At 36.7% G+C, this 26,135-nt stretch overlaps 1 protein-coding gene across 12 annotated transcripts; it reads left to right on the forward strand.

The window, feature by feature from the left end:
• The first annotated feature begins 2,548 nt into the window (after nucleotides 1-2,548).
• Nucleotides 2,549-23,702, forward strand: LOC113673906 (prolyl hydroxylase EGLN3). 12 transcript variants are annotated; one of them, XM_089194733.1, is made up of 7 exons: nucleotides 2,549-2,814; nucleotides 15,587-16,155; nucleotides 19,407-19,526; nucleotides 19,901-20,034; nucleotides 20,870-20,922; nucleotides 21,138-21,184; nucleotides 21,369-23,702. In XM_089194733.1, the coding sequence occupies exons 2-7, from the start codon at nucleotides 15,601-15,603 to the stop codon at nucleotides 21,426-21,428; spliced, it is 969 nt and encodes a 322-aa protein (XP_089050859.1). In that variant the 5' UTR covers nucleotides 2,549-2,814; nucleotides 15,587-15,600; the 3' UTR covers nucleotides 21,429-23,702. The 12 variants fall into 12 exon arrangements, with proteins under 12 accessions (XP_089050859.1, XP_089050857.1, XP_089050852.1 ...); XM_089194731.1 differs by having other exon boundaries at nucleotides 2,571-2,814; nucleotides 19,404-19,526; XM_089194726.1 differs by lacking the exon at nucleotides 2,549-2,814 and adding an exon at nucleotides 4,503-4,790 and having other exon boundaries at nucleotides 19,404-19,526.
• The last annotated feature ends 2,433 nt before the right edge of the window (nucleotides 23,703-26,135 follow it).

Raw genomic sequence — 26,135 nt, forward strand, 5'->3', positions numbered from 1 at the left:
GTTAAGTTCTGTGTAAACGTAAACGTGGCTCGACCAGTGTACGAACGAACGGAGGAGAATGAACTCGGTGAAATTTGAGCATAAATCTACGATGGGGATGACTACCAAGCCAGCCTTGAAATTTCTGCGTTCGACTAGCTCGGAATCAACCAGCGGCAATTAACACAAAGAAAATTTTTATTTCGATAGCGATTTTCAGCACGTTCCGAAATCAGTTGTGTCATCCGTCCTCCTATGATCTCAGGGTGCAAATCATCTTTTAAGAAGAGGGACTGGGTAGTAATAAAATTAACATATCAGACAAAGTTTGATGCTACTCTGGTTTGCAGATTTAATGAATGTAACCGAAGAAGTTACAATTCATAGACCCAACGTTTCGACACTCCTGTCTAGTGCCTTCATCAGGGGTGATCTAAGCGCTGCAACAAGAGGTCCTATTATATGATCACTAATTAGCGGCCTTTTTTCTGACGAGGTGTAAATAGGCGCCAAGAAGCAAACCGCCATCGTCACGATTTAAAGGAGCGTGGGCGGAGTTAATATGCCAAGCCTCCAAACAAAGGCGCTGGTGGTAACGCCGATTAGTGGTGATAATTTTAGAATTATCCCACCCAATTGTATGGTTAGTTAGGCATGTGTGCTCCCTTAAAGCTAAAATTTCCTTTTTGCAAAGGAAAACCGTTTTTGGTGCTCTTTCACTGGCGTTTGGTTGACCAGAGTAGCATCAAACTATGTCTGATTGTCCACCTGGTTGCCGTGTGAACTTTGATATATTTTAAATTAACTTATATCTGTATGTTTGGCTCTTTCGTGCAATGTCACACTAAGGCGAAGACGTAAAGGGCAAACCTTTTGCGCTTGACTCCTCGCTCCTCGCACTTCAGGCCTGATTTGGGGGACTCACCACCGATAAAGATGACCCCCTCGCGCGGAGTTTGACTAACAAGGCGGACAAGGGTAGTGTCCCAGAGGAGTGTCAGAACTTCCTTAGCTATGCATCAGTGGTGCTATCATTATTTCTGTCATAATAAGTTTACGTGTTGCAAGATGACTTCTCGCTTGTGCTACTAGAAAATGCTTAAGTGCTACGTTTCGTGTCAGAAGCTGAAAACGCCAGAATTGAAGGACGTGTAACCAACGATAGGCGGCAAAATTGTCGACAAATTGACCTTTTTCAACCGTTAAGTTAACCTATTCGCCCCTTTCCTCCCCAACCACCAATGAAAACGATGTTGTATTGCCTTGTATCGTAATTCCATGAAGTTTTAGCTACATACAGGCAACATTGAATGGTGGAGGGGGGGAGGGGGGCGTCTTGTCAATGACTCAGAGCGTGGTAGAAACGGGAGAGTTATTCTACACATAGATAGAAATGTTTAAACATGGTGTGTCAGCTTATTTGACACTGATTGAAGACACTTATTTTGCCTGGTGGTTCTTTCACGAATTAGCATATATGGCTAAAAAGCCATATAGCTAGAAATTTAAGATGATATAAGTAATCTCTCTAGACCCAACTTTTGAGAGAAATTTTATAATATAATTTTCTTCCCTATTTTGAATTATCAAACGCCAGAAATGAACCTCATACATTTATTTGCCTCTACGGTTATATCTCTTTGTTTCACGACTTTTATATTGCTTCTCTTTCTCCTATTCAAGCCAAACTGCAGACCGTGTGCAGCGAAAGCCTGGAAACTGGTGAGCTAAGGTATTCCATTATTCACCCTGCCACCAAATTTTGAAAACAATCATATTTATTGAATTATCTCTTCATTTGAAAGACATCTTAAGCGCTGGAAAAAATATTGTATTTGAACCACCAACCTTCTACAATTAAACCACTATATTTAACATGTTCAACCGCTAATGTATATTCTTAAATATACACTACACAGGTGACTAGTGCCTTTTAGGGTTCTGTAATTATTGGCAAGTACTAATCACCTCCGAGCGACCCAAGAGACAAAATCGTTCCTCAAGAGTTAAATTTGCGACAATTTTTCTGTCTATTGACAGAAATAAATTATGTTTTGGTTTCTGTGTGGTATAAACTGAAATAACTATTCACCTCCACTTAGGTAAATTATTAATTGGTGAATATTATACCATTGATTTTTAACTAAAATTGATAATGTATCGTGACGTTGAATTCTATGTCAGATATTGGATTATTGAAAACATCTGCGCGACCACTTTTGGACACAGCCATTATCAGCTTCAACTTAAACCAATCAAGGGTCACTTGCCAGTCAGTTTATAAGCTTCTTTTACGTGAGTCCCTGCACGCCATTCCAGCAGTATTAGCTGCGGAAAACCTCTAAATAACGAAGCAATTCCTTGAGACACACCTTTGGCCCCGCATTCTGAGTAGTTCTGTGCTTAATTAATTCCGTTGTGGGTAAGAGTTGAACGAAGAAAAGGGTGAAAGTCAAAGGTGAACCAGAATAATAAAATAATATCCTTAAAAGTAATTAGAGACAATGTTTTGGCGGTTTCACGTTTCCTGGATTGTTACTTCTGGAATGTTTTTTTACTTAACCGAGTCATGATTTCTTGTGTTCCCTTTGAAGTCTAAGGAGATGGGACACATCACGTTTATCGAAAAATAGTGAGATTTCTCATTTGTTATTTTGCCATTCCTATCCTTAGACCGTTGAATAAAATCCTGTTGATGACTTGTTTGCCGCTATGATGAAAATTATGACTATGCATATTCACTTCAGCGCATGTCAACAACGGTGTGTTTACTTGGTTTGGTCTGGAAGTTGGACGCTTGAGGTTCTTTAATCGAGATTTAGCCGAATCACTACGGTAAGTGTTTAACTCGAATTTCTCAACCAATTTACAGAACTTTCACCCATTGGTTAGCTTGCTTCTTCTAGTGAAAATGTTGTCATTTTCACGTAAATGACAATTTGTAATGGCTTGTTCCTTTAAAAGATCTGTGCCAAGCCGAGTTGGGCCAGATACTCGCAAATTTCGTCGCAAATTTATACAAAAGCAACTTCTGTTTGAACTCAGAAACCTGCGCAGTGGTCATAATATTTTCAATCAGTCCTCTTTCAACGCGAAGTGAAGATAATTCACGACATGTTAACTTCCCTTGTAAAATCATTCATTCTAAATGACGGAGGAGGAGAGGGGGGTGGGGAGTGACAGGAGTGATTGCTACACCGTCCAAAGGCGAATGCTATTGTGGTTTTACATCGTCAAAGGCTGAATACAAATATTTACTATAAAGGGTAGACATACTGTCACAATAGTTATCAAAAATTTTCAAACGCATTTAAAGAACGAGGTACAGCCATAGGGTTCGCTCTTCATGTCTTAAAGACCTTCCTCTTTCATTTCAGTCAAGAGTTCAACCCCCCCCTGCCTCCCCTTCCCCCTGCTTAAGCTGAGTTAAGAATAGCTTTTCCGGCATTAATATTGTTTATGGCTCAATTTATATCTACCAATAAAACTTCGTACACGTACCTATCTTTTCCCACTGCTTGTCCTATAAAACGTATCAGGATACAATTTCAAACCAAACCACTGTCTCTGGAGGACATTTTTCTTTGAAAAAGGCTCTGAAATATCATCTTTCACTTTCTATCTAAGCCAAGTTCAGCATCCGTCTGACTTGTATTATAAGATGGATTGTTAATTGTTACTAACCGTGCAGATTCATGTCACGTTTAAAAGCCATGAAAGTGAGAAGTACCTTGAAAACAACCTTCCAGTTAAGTTGTTTTGACGAAATCGATCGATGCCGCGCAATACAACGACCTGAGCAGTTCAAAGTTGAACAAGCGTGCTCGGAAGCATGCACAGTTGTTTTGCATCGAAAATCGAAATATGTCATAAGTTCGTGCCAACTTTATATGTATATATCATAATAAGTTTGTATTTCCTTTACTGCTTCCATATTGCAGGTCATCTTTTCATTGCTTAGCTAAATTCTTTTTAAAAAATTGTGCGAAGTGCTAGATTTATAATCCCTTGTTATCTATAATGTTTTTTTCGTTTAATTCATCTAACCTATACCTTCTAACCGCGCGCCCTGGCAATTGAAGTGGAACCTCTGAAAGGAATCGTTTTAAACCTTGTAATACTTTTATTTCAAGATTGGGTGGAATTATTTTCTTACATATCTGCTACAATAATAAAAATAAGAAAGTACCACATTTTAAACCAACATCATTCGCCGAAATATTCCCCAATACAACCCTGTCACGCTCTCTATTGTTTAAACTTAATGACATAAAAATGACAACTTGATATCTAACCAAAACTTGAACAACATGCTGAAATTCTATTCAAAGTTGTTCCATGACAGTGCCTTGAATCATTCCACGGGAAAATTCCACGGTTAAAGTTTTTCCTCTTTTTTATCTATTTTAAATTCGACGGAAGAAAATGGTTTTGAGAGTGATTTATTTTTTCAACAATACGTCATGTAAATCGTGAAACTACGCACGAACAAAACCGCTCACCTGTAGACTAGTTCCCAGTCTTTCTATCCCAACATGCGTTCGAAATTTAAAATTAAAAATTAGTCGCAGAGCAAGTTGCCAAAGACAAATGCTAACGAGAACCTTCTGAGCTCTCAGAAAAAAATATATTTTGGAAAGCCGCCATGTATTCCAAGCCATTTGCACAAAGAAATAATATGAGGAAACATATAGTTATAAGCGATTCCAGACGAAGAAGTTTGGTTTTAAGGCCGGCTACGTTGACTCAGGAAATCCTATGCCGGGCAAACCAACGTACACGACTCCTTCTTCAAGCAAGGATGTCTCATGGTATGTTAATAACTAAATTCTCCTTGTTTTGAGTATTACTCTAGATTAAGGGGTCGTCTCAATGCTTTACTTGGGCTAAAATTGAAATACGTAAGATTTTTTTCAAAAATATTCCAAATACAGCTTGTGTTTTGTCTCTAAAATATATTCGGTTCGCTCGCAAAAACTTTTGGTCACAAGAAGCGCTTGTTGAATCATCGTATCCCAACCATAATTTTTTCTTATTTTGATAAATTTGTCTCTTTTATAGTTCGATCCATGAGGTTACGTAACTGTAATAGAGCGATTTAGCCAAGCGAAGATGTTTCAATTTCCTCGACCAGCCGGTTCCTAAAATGGCACACATCAATCAAACTAGCACCCGGCCCATATTGGGATCCAAAAATATTTTAATTGTGACTTAAGGTTTTTGTGTTAATTTCCTGAGTCTCGTTGTCTTCTAACCGTAGAGTTCAGAAAAGCTGCTTTATAGCAAAATAAAGGCATTTTTAAGGGAAATCATTTCGTAAAAGACGTGAACACTTCACGCCAGGGCTATGTTTCAATATTCCGCTTTCCTTGTGTTGCATACAGTCCAGCTCGAGTTTTCAACAGAAAACACCGACACATGCGCTTAACAAAAATAATTAGAAAACAGATATTGAATTTGCTAAAAAGGTATTTTTTTTTAGAAAAAAGATAGGAAACAGTTACTACCGACTAGTCGTCTAAATATATCAGCTTTTGAGTTTATTTTCTGCTCATTAGAACCAAACACTCATGGATTAACGGATCTGCTTTTATTCCAATTTTAAATCACTACACGGGATCATAAAAATCTCGAAGGCCGCTGTTTGGATATAATAATTCACAACGTCGCGAAAATGCCTGTGACAATTTTTAATATATTCAATGTCACGTCTGTTCTTTTTTTGTTTGTTTGTTTTATCTACTGGTTACAGCTTACCGCTATTATATACTTCAGGAAGTTCTAAAATAACTTTCTTCAGAACTGACCCCGCCACGGCTCTTAGCCCATATAACAAAGAAAAACTTGGTAAACGTGCTCAGATGCATACATCGGGCGAACGGGCTTTCTCTGGCCACGCTGTGACCTCTTCCGCTCAATATCCTCACTTAAAAACCGAAGCCATAATTTTTTGTTTATCTCAGATCATGCTGTTGTGATATTTCATTTTTCATTCGCCAGAATATCTGATCTACGCGCGACTAAGCGCTCTTCCAGCTGTGTTAAAAATAAAAAAAAAATCTGTAAAGTGATTAATTTTCCTTATTACTACGGGTTTTGTTTCATGTCGCGCTATAGAATTCAGCTACAAAGTCTGGTACAGCAAATGTCCTCATGTAAATTGTGTCTTTAAAAGCTTTTGATCACCAAAACACACAAGAGTCTAAATTTTTTACGAAGCTGAAGAACGTTTGAAAGGGAAATTTGGATAGACGTGCCTCACACCCTCCCCTAGAGTAGGCGGTTGTCCCCACAGTGGGGAATAGTTACCGTGCTCTTTCTCATGTCTCTTATGAGTCTCGGTCCCACTCTCTTCGCTTCTCTGCAGTATCCGTCTGTTTCCTCAAGTTTTCATACCATTCTAGTTAGCGCAGACATCTCTATTGCTTTAGTTATCTTGAATATATGAAATTACCAAGTAATTCTGCACTATTTCGGTGTCAAACTAAGAGAAAAAAGAGACAGTTTTGTGAAGAAAGTCGAGAAAATAAAATGAATATGGAGATAATTGTGTTGTGTTAGCGCTCATATCAATTCGAACTTAATTTTAAGAAGGATTTGTTGATTGAAAGCAAATTTTCAGGAGTTGTAATTGCAGAACATGGCGGCATATTTTGCTGAAGTCCTGAAACTACAATGAGGATAAGGTTCAGTGAAACTCGACGGACCAGGAACGAATGAAGGTCAAATGCAATACGCCAACTGACCCGGCATAATTGCCTTATAACAAAGAGATATAACCATTGTTATCTTTTGAAGCAAACGACAACAGTCTTTAGAATTCAAGTAGGCGTTCGAGGTTATTCAATGGGAGCGAAAGATAAAATCTAACTGGTTTTCATTTTCCGCGCCCGGCATCATATCAATTGAACAATTATTTCTAAGACAAGTTATTATTAGTATGATGAAGTGCAAGATGTGTGACACTTGATAATCGGAGGAGCTTGATTTACGTGAGTCACTGCACGTTTTCTCATGAAGGAAGATTAATAAGGTAACTTAGCCAGCAATTATACTTGGCAGCCCACGCACTGCATGGAAGGTTTTTATCGCTTTGCCTTGAATTTAAAGTTTTTTTTTTCGCCCATAAAAACTGATAAATTGACATTTCAACCAGAAAGAATATTCCTTCCTGAGTGAGTTTTTATGCTACTCATATGTGAGTTTTTATGCTCTCATATTAAACTCCTCAAATCTTAGCTCCCTCTCTGAAAGGATCAGATAAGCCTGGAAGTTTTGGACATATTTTTAAGTCATTAAAACTGTTTATCCTGCTTTTAAAACTAAATTTTGCATTTTCTTTCATCGAATAATTTGCGAAGTCCTTTAAACTCTTAAAAAACAAAGGAGAAAGGTTAAGGAGTCGATCGCATATATCATCTCTCTTGCCTGCATTTAATTAAGTATGGCAGAAGCACGCGATCTCAAAGGCTCAATCAAACAAATTTTCTATGTGAATTTGGCAAATAATGTTATAATTCTGTCTAGATTGATTTACAGTAACTTTTAAAAGCCCTAATTTTAAGTTTCTGAAAGAATTTGGACCGGAAAATTCATAATTTCACATCTGTCAGCTTCCGTTCTTCTTTCCACACCGTGTGAATTCACACGTCTTTAGGGCTTATTTTGGTTCCCAGTCTCTGCGCGACCACGCCGCGGTGTTTTCTTTGAGATCTTAAACTGTGAATTTATGGACATTAGCCTCAGAGCTTTTTGACCTCAATTGGTGCAACTCATTTTGCGTAAAGGAGGAAATCATGATGTATGCCAAGTTACTGTTACAGAGGAACAACACAAAAACGCCAAGCGTTAGTAGACATCCAAGCACAAGTCAATATATTTTCAAACCAAGTTTAAATTCTCTGATTCGACAAGGAGTTCTGTCGCGGAAAAATCGCTTCGCCCAACTTTTCCCTCAAGCAAGGACTTCCTCTGGTACGTTAGAATATCATATTTTTAACGAAATGCAGCTTTACTCGGCATTATTGCAAAATGAAACTAGAAGCTCTTTGTAGTTTTAATGAGCTCAATCGGATCGAGCAAGCATACTTTAACCAGACCCACATAGTAAAGTTGTTTATGTACCAGCCATGAGGTACTATCACGAGAAATGAGTCGTGAAAACAATTTTAAAGCATAGTATTCAGTTTCTTTTAGCTTTTTCTGTTTTTCAGTGTTCAAAATGTGGGTCGAAAAACTGGAAGCAGGAAATATGATGGGAGGAGAACAGGGTGTAGTTTCTATTTCGTCACCTTGAGAACATTCGCGCTTTCTCGTCAGGAAAGCGGAAGATATCCGCGGTAAATAATTAATGCTTTCTTATTTCAGAAGTAACGAGTGCAGCAAGGTATTTTATGATTTTCCAGCTCGCTTCTCAGTTTAAGGAGGCTCCATAGGATTTCTTGACCGCTATATATCTGTGTGAGAACATAGCGCGAGCTTTGTAAGTGTCAACGTGCAAAACAATCATGGCGGCTCGATATAATCGCACGATTGCTATCTGAAAAGTTGTGTCAAGAACAGTTGAACACTTTAAAGTTTTTATGTCATGGAATCTAGGGTTGCCAGCAACTGCACTCCTAATATTCATAGACCTTCTTCACCTGAAAAAGAAGTCAACCGAAAAGTAAACACTGTGGGAAAGATTACCAAAAGGCGACAGATTCGAAAGTTTAATCATGCTCAGATACAGATCTTGGCAAAGTGCTATTCCATTACGTAATGTTTTGCGACAAAGGAAGTAAGGATCTTTCGAGCAAGATTTATCGCGTTTCCTTCGGTGGAATTTCGTAAGATTTGCTGAATCGTTAAACATATTTGTGCGCTTCCTAGTGCCTGCTTTAACTATAAATTCATAAGACCAAATTTGAGATAGAGGAAGAAAACACAAAACTGCAAATAACGAGCGAACTACCTCTGTAACCCCTATTTTTTCTGCTTTTCAATGATCGGCAAAGCAAATTTCACTTATTGTTAAAATTTTGAGAGATTTCACCGAAGCAAATTGCAGAAAAACAAAGGCAGAGCCAAATTATCACTGGCGAGCGCCTTCCTTCTTGGAGCCTTAACTTAGTAACGAAATTCATATTGATGATATTTACTACAGAAAACGATAGTCCGAACCTCGTTCATCGCTTTTTGATGGCTTTTAGTTACCTTGAAAAGAAAAAACAAAACATTTCCAAGAGAAACATTACAACACACGCGCCAACATTGAACAAAAACCCCATAGAGCCTCTTAAGTCAGCAACTTTTCGATCTATTCTCATCAATCTTCTTAGATTACCCAGGTCTACTCGTCTTCAGTTTTAAAACAAGCTTCCCTTATTACAAATCCTGATATAAAATAAAGGTTCCTATAAAGATGAAAAAATTGAAAAGAAAAATTGATAGTAAAACTTAAGAAAAGTAGAAAAGTGGAGGTTGTATCAAGTCGTATAAAAAAGTGAGACGCTATAACCAAGTTATTTATATCTCCACCTCTAATGATTTTCGCGTTTACAAAGAACTGAAAAAAAACTCAATTCACCAACCTATGTCGAAAGGGAACAAAATTATTTCATTTCTTTTTAAAGCGGGGGGCGATGAGAAAAATACAAAAATAATATAAACTAAATAAAGGGAGTAATGATTGATTTATCACCAAATTCTCTTGCAAAAGTTATGTGAAAAGTGTGGTAGCCGGTGAAGAGATTTGATGTTTAGATCTGTTGAGTAAAATTGTTAAAATTATTGCCATTAATGTTCCCTCTTGAAAGTATCTTTTTACTCCTTTAAGGAATCGTTTGAATTTGACATCCGAGCTATGGGGAAAATCGTTAAGGGCGTGGTTTGTGTGTTGTGTTAAAAACTTGTTTAATATGCTGGCCCAGAATGTAGGTATTTATTTTCTGATTTGCGCGTGCGTGAGCTTCCCAATTAACAATTTATCCGATGCTTTGCTCCGAAATCGCAAAATCAGAAAATGTGGCTTTTTTTTTGTTGCATCTGCTCTTAGGAATCGAAAGTGCTAACCTTGTAGTCGAGCAAATCCTTCCAGGCAAAATTTTAGTCAAGTGAAAATGTGTCAAGGATAACCAATTATAGCATATTAAGGAGATCAGCAAACATTTTCCATATTTTCAAATACTTTTTACTAATTCTGGTTTGGTGAATTCTCATGTAATCATTAGAAACAGCACGAGGACCCCTTCCTCAGGTGTGACCAACGCCTTTATTTTCTCGAGCCTAGGATTCTTTTCTTTTGAATTATTCGGAGAAGTTAGTGGCTGATCGCGTAATTTATTTCCCTCAACGACGAAAGTAAGAAAAAATTCATCAAAAAAAATAAACAAAAACAAAACGACTTGCTTACGTAGTTCGTGACCTCTCGTGACTCGACGCACGCGACGAGATGCACGTGCGCCTTTGGCCTCGTTATGAGGTAGTCGTCGTTCATCTCTCTGACTCCTTTCCAAGCCCCTTTTGATTTAAATTGCTTCTCACGGTGAGGACTAAACACTTCAATGGCAAAATGGCGTCGAGACGGTTGTTGTTTGCTAAGGTTATCGTAAGAAGAAAAAAACGCAGGAAAGGTTTGTAAGATTTGGCTACTTTAGTGGCCATGTCTTCTTCAAATCTGCCAATGGGCAAAGTGTATAGAACTGTGGGAACGTAACAACTTATGAGGCCAGGAAAAGACATTTAAAAGGTGAGGATTACTAAGTTTTGTTTGTTGTTGATGATCGTGCACGCAACAGAAACTTGGAAAATCTTGCCCGTGTTTGAAACCAAGTTGTCTCTTCTACCGATACACGCTAATACTTACTTAATGTACACGATTTTGTATTTTGTGCGAAAGTTCAGGGCTTTAATATCGCAAATATGAAATATGGCGTTAAACCTTTCTATGAAGCTTGAGAGGGGTTTTGTCACCCAAACTGTAAAACAATTGTACTTTCTGCATTTTCTCTGAGTGGGCTGTTTATTTATTTACCGTTCTCAGAAGAATCTTATATGGGTGCTTAAAGACTTAGATAAGAGTGATGACCTTGTTACTTTAAATTCACCGAAATCCATGGCTTGTATTTTTTGCGACGTCCGCAAACATCACCAAATGTTGAATTGCTTTTGTGACAATTTTCTGGAGTGTAAAGTCACTTAAAAACCGTCAATTGTTTGTGAATCCTAAATTGAATTGGTGAAGTGTACATGTTCTCTGGCACGGGCCGTTTATTTCAAGGGGTCCTTCCGATTGTCATTAGTCCGTGATGTTCAGAATACTTTGAGCAAGAGTGGTTTAAACTCACTTACGAGACTATCACCCTCAGACTATCTGAGAAGAGCTACAGAGCAGCATGAACCTCGGCTTTCTTCATATTTCTCAAGTTTCTAACCTTGGAATTTAAATCAAGTTAACTTTGGACAGGAAAATTTCACTATATTCCTCACATCTTAAAATCCGAACGAAAACAAATTTAACATTCCTCACTCATCAACATATGCATGTCGTTGCTAACGAAATCGTCTAACATACCTTGAGATTTTTTTCTTGTTTCGTCACGTACCTGGGGTAGTTAATCGTTTTATTTTACTGTGGATATTAAGAAATTAAGATTACACATAATTTTTATAAAAATTAAGTAATAATGGCTACAACATCAAGCCAAGGTGAAATGGAAATCTTCCAAACGTGTGGGAAGCAGGATAGAGTATCAAACAAGTTTTCCTGAAAACAAATTATAAATACAACGTCACAATATACTTTTTTACGAGAAACGTGTCGAATGTCACTTCTTCGCAAAGAAAAACAGGCCTCTAAAAATGAAAAGTATGGAAAATTTGCGCTCTCTGCGGAAAACTTATTGGTAACTTTCCTTCCTGCCGCACGCGTGCACGTAGTCACATCACTGAACGGAACTAATTGTTAGTCAAGTATATTTCCTCTCCTTGTAATCGTGACGACATGAACGTTTCCTCAAGTGTATACAAACTCAAATTGCATCCAGTTCATTTAAAGGCTATGCAGACATCGACGTGTATACCAAGCTTCGACTACAGAGGAATAGGTTTAAAGATTAAGTGAAATGGGTTCTTGTAGAGGAGGTGTGATTTTGAGACGTAATCCGTTATGCGAGAGACAAGAATTAAATTGGAAAAATTGTTCTACATTTACACATCTTCCAGCCAGGATATTTTACGGTACGTTAAATACACTCTCTAATAATTACATTTTGGTATTTGTGTTCTTGTCAGAACGAGACAAATTACCTCTCGCCTTTTGTGGTCATTTCAAGAGGAAACTTAGGGAAATTCGGTATGAAAGAAGTTTATATATTTCCAGTATTGATCAGATATAAATCAGTGTTCGAGATCATTTGGCTGTATTCATACGAACGGACTAAATAAAAAAATTAGCTTTAAAATACTCCTCTTTCACCGGTGATCGTTGAAATTATCTCGCGAGTTTGAAACAAACTGATCGACTTTGACAAATGAGAAAAGTTTAGACCCAGCTCTAGTAGTACACAAAGAGTCACTTGTACATCGTAAATTCTAACGAGTTTCATATAGAACTTTCCATGTTATCAAAGTTCAGTCCAAGTCCTGTATCAAAGTTTAACTCTTTCGTAAACATGGACTTCGTTTACTTTCGTCTCTCTCAGCAAGAAGTCGCGTTCTAATACGTCCATCTCGTTGTTCATTTTGTATCGACTATGATTATCTGCACGATTGTAAAACAACACGTAGAAATAAGACGGCATGCAAAAGATGAATTGATTCTTGAAGTTTTTGATGCAAGCTGGAAAGAGACTCGTTCCTCAATTTTGTCAATACTTCGATCGTGAAGTTCTCATTACGAGAATATTGCAGGGATTGATCCATTGAATTATAGTTTGAGTGTATTGTTTGCGAAGTTTTGGGAAGGTCCCTGCTAAAATTGCGATAGTCACATTCAGTTTCTCCCATTACATGGGTTGATTCGAAAATACAAGTCTGCAAAATGTTGCGAGTTATTTCTGGTAAATGTGAGCTTTTGAAGTGAAATAATGAATCATTTCACTTCTCTATGGATCAGTGTTTCAGTTTAGATTGCTTAATAACGATAATTTGGACGAGTCGTACTGATTTTCGCTGAATTTACCAACTGTCCTTTGTGTTTTAGCTTGTTATTAAGAAATTTGGCGATTACAGTAAAGGGTTGTGCAACATGGGCATCCTATTAGTATGAGACACAGCCTTTTCTCGGCGCATTAAATTTACCGTGGCATATGTGTCATGACCTGATTGTCGCATTTAGCTTGCAACGACGCACGGAGATAGCCCCCTAAAAGCCATAGAAAACGTGAAAAGTGTCTGACTTTCCGTTTCGAGGAGAGCTTTTAAAGAATTTCTTGAAATCGGGTCTCATCTGACCAATTCGTTTTCTTTTTGCCCTTAAACTCATAAAGTTCCTTGATGGCAAGCCTCCATCTTTCTCGGCCCAGATCGTGTTGATGATTCATAGGCGGACTCTGCTTGTTAAATGACTTATCGAAGCTATTGTAACGCAAAATCATGACTCCAAACTGATCCCGCCTCTAGAGAAGCTTTAGAAATATTTATAGAGCTCGAGTCGACCAACATTGTATTTGGATTATCTTTCAGTGATAACTGCATTTGAACGGAACGCGCGCCTCTCCCAACACAAACACGTAGCGAACGAATGGATCTAAGAGACCATAAAATCAACAATAGTGAACACTGCGTTCATCACGAATATATCTCGGTTAAGTTGTGAGGTTGGTTCAGTGAATGGGTTTCATTGGATTATTGCTTCGGTGTCGGCTTTAGGCAACATTTTCGCGCAGTGCGATATATGGACAGAAAAGACATGAAGCGATATTATATCGACTTTCCTTACCCCGCGAGTTAATATGGAAAATCTTTTTACTCCAAGGAAGAGGCCTGGTATTTTGTGCAAGGCTCTCTGCACAATGAAGTCGATTAAAAAGAAAAAACTTCCATCGTAACTTGCTTGGAAGCGGGAGACCATAAAACCTCCTCCGACTCGTCCTCAAACACAGAACAAGAATAGATTGCCGTTCCCTTTTATTACGTATTTTGTTTAGTGGGAGTTATTTGGTGGCCGCTTTATGGCAAAAACACGATTTTTGTTGACGTCATTTTCATTCTACACTTCGGTAAGGGAAAACGATGAAAAACAAGGAGAAAACGCAGCAGCTTGCACCGACATTGTGTAGACTTTTCTTCATTATATAACCTGTCGTTTCTACTCAGAGATCTCATGTATTCCGAATTGCCTCTTGTGGTCGGCTTTTGAAAAAACTTTCTTATTGACTGATGAGTTAGTAACTTAGTATATATCTCGTGAATTTTTCAGTCTTTTGAAATGTTTGAAGTCTTGCAAGAGCAGCAGTTAAATCGCACATCCCGTTAGGGTAGCCTGGACAGCACCGGGACGGGACGGGATGTAACAATCGCCCATCGGAACCAATCAGATTTCAGGCTAACAGGGTAATTTAACATTATCAACTGAGATGATAATGTAAATTGGCCACCTCTCTGACGAAGGGCAAACGCTCGAAACGTTAGGGTTTGAAACTCTTTACGGTGGCCAATTTACGTTATCAACCCACTTGATAATACTTAATTACCCTGTTATACTCTCCCACCGACGCCGCACCACACTTTCTTTAGAAACTTTCCCCCCCCCCCCCAACGTTTTAAAATATTAATTAGAACTATTTTTAGAACAAGTTAATGTAATTTTAGAGCAGGGTCAAAGTGTCCTTGACAGTTGACAGGAGAGATCAGCGGTGGGATGTACTACGTGAAAAGAAACTACTGTAGTTCTTTGCCCAGCACTCGTCTTTCGCCATCAAAAGAAAATAAAAACTGAAAAAAAAAATACATCACGCCATTGGGGCAAAAGGTTACAAAAATTTATCATAACAATCAAACTTCCTGTTGTGATTGCTGATCTTTGATTCAAATTAGCGCCAATGTCTTTGCGTGGGCGGGCAACAAAATCAGCAGACTGATGTCCATCTACTCTCGGTGAACCCGAAAATTTCGTATAGTATTTTAACGAGCATTCACTGCCCAAACATCCAGTCACTATCAATGATGGTCAGTATCTCTTCTCTATTATGGAAAATAACACAAATTTCATTGCGTATTCATGGCTTTTAACCTCGCGTGACTTTCTATGTATTGTTTACATCGTGACGTATTTGCATTGCGTTCGAATTTAGGGAAATCGTTATCAGACACGTACAGGCCAAGGGCGCTTGCACAACTCTCCCATTTCTTAGCAAAAGAACGGATTCTCTCCATCCTTTGAGCTTGAAGAGGCTATCTTACTTTAAAGAAAAGCTTTCCTAAATGGATTTATCTCCAAATTAGGGCTTGTTCGAGAAACATACAACGAAAACTCACGTTTTTTGAACCAACGCTATGTTATGATCACGTGTTATGGCTGTCTGTGTTTACACGTGACCTAGTGTGTGACATGCAGCCGTAGAGAGTGACACCATTGAGTTGATTCTCCGATCGAATCTAAATTTGTTTTGTTTCACTTTGTCAGGCTCGTTTCTCCGTATGTCCTGCGTTAAATCAAGTAACAGAAACATGTTGTGCGATCTGTGCAACGAGAAAGCAGTGACGAGATGCCCATATTGTAAAACTGCTCAGTATTGTGGCGCGGAACATCGAAAGAGCGACTTTAAATTACACAAGAAAAAATGTATGGGGTTGCCTTCAGTGGAAAAGGAACAACAGTTTAGGTTAAATGGGTACACCCCGATGGACTTACTTCCAAACAGGTTTTTCGAGCGAGCGGAGTTTGTCGTGGATACGTTGAGAAAACAAGGTTACTGTTATCTAGACGATTTTCATGGTGAAGACATTGCACTAAAAATCCTCAGCGAAGTAAAGAACTTACATCAGAGAGAGAAGTTTACAGACGGAGAATTAGTATCTTCAAATGGGAATGGTAGTATGTTAAACAAGAAAATACGGGACGATAAGATAGCTTGGATAGATGGTAAAGAGGAAAATTGCCAAGCCATTTCGCATCATATGACAACAGTGAATACTTTGATAAGATTCTGCAATGGACTTATTGAAGAATACGACATAGAACACAGGACAAAGGTAAGAATGATATCTCTGTATACAGCACTTTGTTCGAACGCAATTCATTACAGCGACGTTGTACACATGTTAAACTTTTTATGGATTCGATTGCCCATAACACGAACAGTCAGATACCATGTTAATCTCCCAGGCGTTTTTCCGCCTTACGCTGTAGTTAATGAAGGATTTGTGCTTTTAATCCATTAGATACACTGCTGTTCTCGACTTTGTTCGAGATTTTCGCGCCGATTGAGATCTAAAAGGGTGAATTTTTATATTTTTGCCGAGTCAAAGGCATTCGTTTAATGTCATGCACCTAATTTGAATTTTCTTCAGAAGGAAGCAATGGCCGTCTTCATATTTAGCTTCTGGCGCTCTACGTGCGTTCGATCACGTACTTATTCATTGTTACACGTGACCAAATTGAACAAATGAAGACAACATTTGAAAAAAATGAATTTTCTCGAAAAGTGTGGTTCTTGAAATCTCTGGCCAAGGGTCTCGTAGGCCCAACGACATATAATCTCTTTACAGTATCATAAGCAATATACATTTGAAATTCTTTTGCCAAGGTCAAGGGTGTCGAGATTTTAATTACAGAGACAACAAACTGGCTGAACAAGTATTTTGAAAATTTTAACTGTTGGAAATTTTTCAGATTAAAACATTTTGTTTTCCTTCATGATACATGGATCTTAACTGGAACTATAGATATTTTAGTGTAATTTTTTCCCAAAGGGTATTTTCATTTCTATCACAAACTTACAACCTATTGTTGTGGTAGACTGCCACAGATTGCAATGGGAAATTTTCAAATTAAGACACTTAAGTGTTCTCTAGTTAGTTTAACAGGCATTTAAATGTAATGTATCCATTGAAGTTTCATGGTGGTTAAAAATTTTAATTTTTTTCCCATCTCTAACATTGGAATATGTTATGTACAATTTATGGTACTAGGTACCAATTATGAACTCCAACTTGGGTGTGAAGTAATGCATGCTCTTCCCACCAATTAGAAGTGTAGGGATAACCGCGTAAATAATCTCCAGAATCATGCAGTCTAGGCCAAAACCTTTCCCAAGGATTGCTGTTTTGTGGTCATGAATGAGAGGTTTTTGTGTTTGTTTTTGTTTTGAAATGTGAATTGTCACATGTAAAAGTGTACTGATGAATTATTTTGCATACTTATGCAATAGCTGGATTGTAACATGCTCTGGACAAGTGCTACCTCCAGGATGATTAATGAGTTTGAGCATACCTTGTCGATTTGTACCCAAGATACAACAATTTACATGTATGCCTGTAGACAGCTCAACAGTGAGATCTCGTTTCTATCACTCAGAAAGCTGTCAGGATGGTTAGGCATGACACCATCCAACACTAGAATTTTATTTAGAAAAAGAAAATTATAGTTAAAGACTTCTGAAAAATTTAGAGTAAAAACAAGTTTTCTTACTGAATAGGGGAGTAATCTTGTTGACTCAAGTTCTAATGCATCATCTTTCAGACCATTCACATGGAGTATAATCCAGTTAATTCTAGAAAGATATTAGTTTCAAAGAAAACATTTTTTTTTTGCTGGGTCATTGGGAAAGCGAAACACTTTGTTGACTATCAACCAATTGTGGATAAACGGCTTAAGTTAGGTTTTAACAAGTGATGTTTTTGAGCACGATCTCTTTATTAGAATAAGGGGTTTCATCAGAACCTTGAGTTTTAGTCGCAATGTAATAATTTTGAAATTGCATGGATGAATACACATGTTGAATATTTCATTCCACAATTCTAGAATGTAGTTGCTCAAGCATGGACAAAGAAATACTGAAGTGTGTTTTGGGTTAATCACAACTGTTTCACACGTATCATGTGCATGTACCAGTTGAAAAGCTTCCTCAACTACACATAAAGCCATTTCAATTGAGATCTGACTTGGTTTTTTTCTTCTTTCTTTTTTTTTTTCCACTCAAAGTAGCAAACACCAGTGCTTGTAGATATTCAGTCGTAGTTCCCTGACCTTTGTAGCATTTACATTGCACCTCTGACTTGAAGGCATCGCATAAAAATTTCAAAAGATTTTGTCATACACGATTTAAGATTCACATGTGGTTTGGTTCACAACCGATATTTCGATTTTCAGGATTTCTTTTGTGTATGAATGTGGATTGTGTTCTAGAAAGCTCTTTGGATTCAATGATGCGTTAAGGTTATGAGATCAATTCATTGAATGGGATATCTACAGGAAATTAGAATCTTTGAATTAATCAGTTTCAACCCAAAAGTTGTGAACTTTCATTGTTCTCTTTTTCCTGACGTCACTTGACTTTGACCCCGACACCCCATAAAGCACTTGGAAAAGAAAAGCCAAACAGATTGAAGAAACGTGATTTAACACGTGAGAGGAAGGAAACAATGTGCCAACACTTTGACGCAGAAGTCGCTTTAGAGGTCATTCTCTAAATTTGGGAACACCATTTAAAAAAAATGTCACATTCACAAAATTTGGGAATGGGTTGCTTTACTTAATTTATCCTAAATTAATTGAACATTCAGAACTACAGTTTATAAGTAAATATGCATGCAGCTTGTTTAATAAAACACTAAGTGGATCTAGTGCTTGATCCAGTTGGAAAAGAAGAAGGGCATCAAACAAATCCTGTTTGTTTTGACATATTTGTTACAAATGATGTTTGGTTTAAGCTGATAAATCTGTCTTGAATGTGTAGTCTAATCAACTTACCATTCATGTACTTTTTGTAAAGACTTCTTTATTTTGGTTAAATCCAAAATGTAGTGCACTATGTTAGATCCTCTAGCTTTTCCTTAGGTGTAAGGTAACTAAAAATGAATTTCTCAAGAAATCCTCAAGTGACAAATGCTGCTGTTTTAACATAATATTTCGTAGAAAAATGAGCATTTAATCCTTAATCATGTTGATCCCAACATTTATACGGCTAGTCTTTGTCAGGCGAAAAGGTTGCCTATACCTTTCTTGGTTTCATATTTAGAAGGTTATAGTAATCTACTGAAGTCTGAACTTTAAGGGAAATTTAGGTGGTAGGATTGAAAAATCTTATGCTGTTGACCAAGGAATAGTCAGCAGTTAATTACCTACTATTGATCATGTCTGTGGTAATATGATATTTTCATTTCAGAATTAATAGGAAAGTAAAATTTACACAAAGAAGAAAATTTAGTTACTACAGGTGCTAAAGCTTTTGCTTATTATCATTGTGTTGACCAGAATTTCTTTTCTTCCTTGCTCCAAGCAGGCAATGGTGGCATGCTATCCTGGTCAGGGTACATGTTACAAAAGACATGTAGACAACCCCAATAAAGATGGACGCTGTATAACAACACTGTACTATTTAAACCCAGGATGGACAGAGGAGGTTAGTAGCTTTTCTTTAAATATCAGTTCACCCTATCTTGTCTGGATTTTATGTAAGCCTTACAGAAAACTCAGACAAGGATAAAAAAAAACTACATTTCAGAAATGTAGTTTTGGGAGAACTGTGTATATTACCACCAGAATATTCTCCATTTCTAAATGAAAAATGGCTGAGGCAATCCAAATCTAGTCAAAGAAAACTGCTCAACAAGGAAAAGATTCTCTGATTGGTGGTATTTTAATGAATGCCCTCTCTTTTTTTGGCAAATTAAATTAGTTTTGTACATATTTTAGATGGATGTCTTGGCTAGTTTCTCCCTTGAGATACAGTTGTTTACACTATCGATGACAGAAAATGACCATTTTGTTTTACAGAAAGGAGGTATGCTAAATCTTTATCCAGGAGGCAGTGAAGAGCCAGTGAAAATATTACCCAGACTAGACAGGTTACTCCTGTTTTGGTCAGATCGCAGAAATCCACATGAAGTGGCACCCTCTCATGACGTGAGGTTAGTTTACAACTCTTCCCTTTCTGGCACATATGATATATATGCAATTGTTTTTGTTGTATCAAGGATTCCAAACAAATTTGTTGTCAGTGTTATCAGCCGAAGTCAAAAAAAAAAAACAAACCCAAACACAGTTGAGGTTATTGTCACAATCCTTTTTTACCACCCTTTTGGTTATGGTTATACTTTTCTTGATGTTTAATAACAATTTTTGTCATGATCGTCCTTATTATTATCATTACTATTATTATAATCGTCTTCCTCATTCCACCTTATCACTTTTACTAAAGCACTGACACTACCTCTTCTTTTGCTTGTAATCATCCTCACAGTATTTTCCTCCTCGTTCTAATTTATTGCCATTTTGTAATACCTATTCTTCTTTTTAGTCTAATTAGTCGTGTAACCTTGTCAGGGACAGTGACAAGGCCCATGTATCATTTAAATTTGATTTAAGAAAGGGCAAAGTGTTTTGATTTTAATCAACCCTTTAACTCCCAAGATCTCATTAATAATTCTCCTTACTGTCTGCCATACAGTTCTTGTGATGTTAGTTTTGGGAATTTGGTATTGGATCAACCAATAATCCTCAAACTGATATTTTTCTCTATTCTCATCACTTGTCTGCTTGATATTGTAATGATATCTAAGGAGAAATTCTGTTTTGGTCACTCATGGGAGTTAAAGGGTTAAAACACCAGAGAATACTTACTACTATTTCCTTTTTCTTGGCCTGTGTGTTTCATTAAGGGGTCAGAAGTACCTTATGTGCATTTTTTGCTGATCTTGAATTTGTTTTGTAAATAATGATTTTTTATTTTCTTCTCCTTACAAGATACGCTATCACACTATGGTATTTTGATAAAAATGAAAGAGCTAGGTTTAGAAGTAAGTGAATTTATTATTCTTTGAAGTACTATACTTACATATATGTTCAGGATGAATTAGTTCTTTGAGTAAAGTATATTACATGTTCCTCTTCTCTGGCAATTTAAGATGATATGTTCAAAGGTACATATTGTATGATTCAGGATTATCTGTTTTCTGGAGGATTGAACAAGACTCTTTCAATTTCTCAAAAATAATTCTTTTTTTAACTGCAGAAAAACAAGAAGAGGAGGAAAGGAAAAAAGCAATTTTTAGCCGACAGGTACAATTCTTAAGTCATGCTTTAACAAATGGTCATTTTAAGTTTTTTTAAAATATTAATCTGAAGAGTACCCCAGTACTAAATAAACTTCTTTACAGAAGAAGTACCCTTTTGACCCACATATAGAATTCTACTATAGAACATCAGTAGGTTAAAGTCAAGCTCTCTCTCTTTTTTTTTTTAGGAAAATGGCAGCAACGAAGGAGGAGGCAAACAAGACCAGGAAATTGCAGGAAGTAGTTGAGATGTACATGCTGTTAACTTGTGACAAGAATACTCAATTGTAGTGATTGAACTCTCCCAGTCTGGGTTAAAAAAAAATACTTTGAAGACTGATGCTTAGAAGATTTCCTTTGTGTACTTTATTAGCCAAACTTAATATGTAACTGATAAAACGAGAAAGAAAGTAATGCTGTAAGCTTTGTTTACTGTTCATCAATAGGCTGTTGTAGGCATTCAGGTTGGAAAACTGGGCCAAAATATAAATGGCATGATAGTAGTGACAGAGCAATACCGAGGAAGGGTTGGGTCATTCACTATGCTACTCAACCCTTGTTTTGTTTTTGTTTACACTCCTTTTCTGCTCTTGTGCTGTTAACTCTTTAACTCCCAGTGCAGTGATTAACATGAAACTTCTCTCAGTGATATCCATACATTATTCAGCAAACAGGTAATGAGAATATTCAAACCTATCAGGAAGAAGCTGCTATCTTGATCTAGCACCAAGTTCTTATTACTAATTTACAAGGAAATGTGTAGCAGCTACAGGGGAGAATTAACAATCAGATTTTGGGAGTTAAAGAGTTAACTATCACACTTTGGTTTCCTAACTGAACAGTCAACCTGGAACAGAGTTAGTGCTTTAAAGGAATCGACCTCAAACAATAATGAATCAGACATAGTTTGAAGCTACACTGGTTTGCAGATTTAATGAACGTAACCGAAGAAGTTACAATTCATAGACCCAACGTTTCGACACTCCTGTCTAGTGCCTTCATCAGGGGTGATCTAAACGCTGCAACAAGAGGTCCTTTTATATGATCACTAATTAGCGGCCTTTTTAACTTCTTCAGTTACATTCATTAAATCTGCAAACCAGTGTAGCTTCAAACTATGTCTGATTGTCCACCTGGTTGCCGTGTGAACTTTAATATAATAATGAATCAGTTGTATAGGTACTAGTAATGTGTTAAGGTGGCTTTGAAAGGAGCTTTGAGAGGAAAGGTAAATGCTTAACATACAAAATAACAAGGGGAAAATTATAACATGTTGTTTTTGTGTTGAACATGGATAGCTTCTCATTGTGATGTTCTTTTTGCATGTACTTCATGTAAGAAGTCAATTTCAGAGGCACCTTACAATTTTTGAAATGTTATACTTCTAAATTTGTACATCTGGTGGCACATTAGAATTTTTGTTCCACTGTGTACAAAATTTTGTGTAACAGTTTTATAGAAATGTGATTGTGGAATTATCTTAACTTACTGTAACTAGCTTTAAAGATTCTGTTTCAGTTTTTTTTTGGAATTCTTTTATTAATTGAGCCCTGAGGACCCTGCTTTTATTTATATAACTAATCTTTTCAGATGCAAAATTATGAAATCCAACTTTTTCATCTAAAATGGCTCTTACTTAGAGGGAGGGAACTGGCATAACATATCATTAACATATCAATAACATATATGACATATGTAAACTTCTGCACAAAATAGAAACTGTTTAGTGTTTAGAAAGCTACCTGAAGTGATTACATTGTAAGTGATGAGTCTGGCTCCCTGTTAGGATACCTTTTTCACACGAGGAATCCATTTTGTCAGCTTTGCTTGAAATAATTTCAGCATTAATTGACTGGTAAAATCCTTAAATTGTATAATATTATATCATACACAACTAGATGGATATGCAATTTATTTGTTGCCAATCTGCTGAACACACAAGACTGATTCTTCTATGTTTAAGAGGTGACTAATCCCACCTACCATTAATTCAAAGCTTTTCAGTTGATGGCAAAAGGTAGAAATATATAGCATTACTCATGGCTATTTTACTGTGAGGCCCAAGAAAAATATCTTAACTTTAAAAAACATACAGTCATATTCTTGGTTTATATATATATCAGCATGGTTATCATAAATTGTTCTCACACTGTGTGAAAAAGTTGGAATGGTAAAGGAAGTTTGACTGCAAGGTAGTGCTTGCCTAACAAAGATTAATGTTTAGATTTATATCTGGGATAGGTTAACAACAATGCATTTTATGGTTTAGTTCCTAAATGAGAAGAAAAACAGCAATTTAAAAAGTCTTAAATACTCAACACTTTATTGTTGTTAAATATTTCCTAATGTGCTTAAAGTAAGGATGAAAAATATGTTGGTTTGAATCAAAAGAGAGCCAAATTTGCTGCTTTGGAAAATGTGAATATGTGCATCCGTGTATTGTTTGCAGATTTGCCTGCTGTCTTATCAAAAAAATAAAAGTCACATCAAGAAATTATTAAATAAATGTACATTGAAACTAACATTTTGGAAGTTTAATCATTTCTTCAATTGATATTAAGACTGTCAGAAATTAGAGTAGAATTTTCATATATTTGATTCCTTTGTGTAATTTGTTAGAACCTTTGAATCCAACTCAATATCTGATATTATTAACTGCTACGAAGAGAGAACATGATAGACCTCTTTCATAGATGGTGGACTTAACCATTTACATCCTAAAATCAGTATGCATATTCTCCGTACTGCTTTTTATACATTTCCAAGGGTGCAGACAAGGAGAATTTGTTTACCAGTTAAGAGTTTCTTTTGTTGGTGATCATCTCCTTTATTCTCATGGCCATCATATGTGAGTCGGGGGATATTGTGGGGAGAAATCTGATGCTAGTCACCCTTAGGCTTTAAAGAGTTAATATTTCTTTTACATTTATGTCAATTAGCCTTTCTGGCCTCTAAAACATGTTTATGGATCAGGAAATTCTTGCTCTAAAGGGAGGCCAAGAGGACTTGCTCACATGCACATAAGCCTAAAATAATAGTAACACTTGTACCTCCACCATGAAAGAGGCCTTCAGAGGAAATACATCATCTAAAGAGTTTCAATCCAATTTTATTCATGCCAAACCATAAATCTATTCTTTTTTTTTTTCTACTTCCACCTGTCCTAAGCCAGTGCTTTAGGTAGTTTTTCCTATTTTTTCTCTGATAATTTGGAGCTCAATTTTTTAATTAGTTCTAGTCCAGGCAATGAAACCTCGAGACATGAGAAGATTTTGGCACTTTTTAGAGTATATATAATATACAATATGAGATATGATTAATTGAAATTGAGTCTTCTTTAACATCAAGTCTCCCAAAAATTACATCCCATTCTGTCAATGTTTCAACATTAATACAGTTATCTTTAAGCCAGGATAAGACGTGTTTTCATGACAAAAGTGATGGGAACTCAGGGATTAAGGCAAGGAAGCTCAGAGAGGGTGGGTGGGGAGGGAGTATGGTGCATTCTGTCAGCTTTTTTTATGTCCCTTAACCCTTAACTCCCAAGATCTCGTTAATAATTCTCCTTACTGTCTGCCATATAAATCTTGTGGTGTTAGATTGGAGCATTTGGTATTTGATCAACTAATAATCCCCTAATTGATACTTTTCTTTTCATTTCATTCAAGTGATTCATTCTCGTCACTTGTCTACTTGATATTTTATTGATAGTGTAAGGAGAAATTTTGTCTTGGTCACTAATAGGAGTTTAAAGGTTAAGACTCTAACCTACTTTTCTCTCCATTTTCTCTTCTATAGACTTGTAGTTCTGATCACTTTAAAATAAGTTTCTTATCAGAGCTAAAATGAATTTCCCTGGTGATTTAGAAAAGATTAATTGTAAGGCCTTACACTTAAAACCAACATGTACTTATGTTCCTTTTTGAGTTTGTGCCTTGTGTTTACATCTATAAATGGGTTATTGCCTGTTTATTAAAAATAAAATGTTTCCTACTGGGTTAGTTTAAAATTTTTGGGTCTCAAATTACACAGTGAATGATGGGATGATATTAAATATTTGATTAGGGCTGCATGAAGTTTTTTTTCTTAAAAACTTGGAATTTCTTGAGGATAGATTCTACTAATACTTATTAAAACATTAAATTCTCAATACTTTTTTAGGCAGTTTATCATAATTTGAGTGTCGAGTATTTGTACACAGTTTATTTCTGGAAGGGTTAAATTTTGTATGCATTTGCATTATGTAAATGACTTTCTTTGTGCCATAAAGAAACATTTGAATACAGTAACTGTTAAAGTAATCAAAAGCAGTTCTCTAGGTGTCATTGGGAACTTTACAACTAGTTAGGAAGTGCTGACCAGGCTGGCTTGGTAAACAAGTTGTAGGGTTTTTTCCAAAGTCTCTTGATGTTTTGTAAATATTCCAGTGGCAAAATTAGGGTGGTAAGTATAAATAATGATTTGGTCTCATAGTGCTGGTTGATCACAGGTTTCCCATCCTTTTGGGAAAAGTCTGGTCTACCTGTTCTGGTCACTTTTAAGTTGCGAAGTGAAGTCAAAATATGTGGACAATGTAACGGATGCATTGTAATGGATACATTTTTCATGAGAGAAATTTATTCTCATTACAGTTCCTACAATTGCAAGGACAATTATCTGCAACTAGTCTTGGCAAACAAGAGTCTTCAGGTTGGTGATCCTTAGTGTTACTTAAAAGATTCCTATAGGGAAAATTTCTTTGAAACGACGGAAGAAGTGATGGGAACTTGTAATTCATGAGATATGATGTCCTTTGGATTTCAAGGGATTTCCTACAGGGAGAGGTTGCAGGGACTTCACGCTTGTGTATGACACCCTTAACAACATTTTCCTAACTAAGAAAAACTTACTGATCCCAGTCCCCTAATTCTAGAGGAACTGAGGAGGACTACGACAGATGCACCCAAGACTGATCA

This window comes from Pocillopora damicornis, chromosome 14 (genome assembly GCF_964200805.1).
Source record: "Pocillopora damicornis chromosome 14, jaPocDami1.2, whole genome shotgun sequence".
Lineage (NCBI taxonomy): Eukaryota > Metazoa > Cnidaria > Anthozoa > Scleractinia > Pocilloporidae > Pocillopora > Pocillopora damicornis.

What these genes read in the sequence shown, in the direction of transcription:
- LOC113673906 (XM_027190375.2), top strand. Translation starts at nt 7,776, where the DNA reads ATGATGTATGCCAAGTTACTGTTACAGAGGAACAACACAAAAACGCCA. An exon ending in TCAAGCAAGGACTTCCTCTG is followed by an intron (nt 7,954 to 15,586) that starts GTACGTTAGAAT and finishes TCACTTTGTCAG; the next exon opens with GCTCGTTTCTCCGTATGTCC. An exon ending in GCACCCTCTCATGACGTGAG is followed by an intron (nt 20,035 to 20,869) that starts GTTAGTTTACAA and finishes TCTCCTTACAAG; the next exon opens with ATACGCTATCACACTATGGT.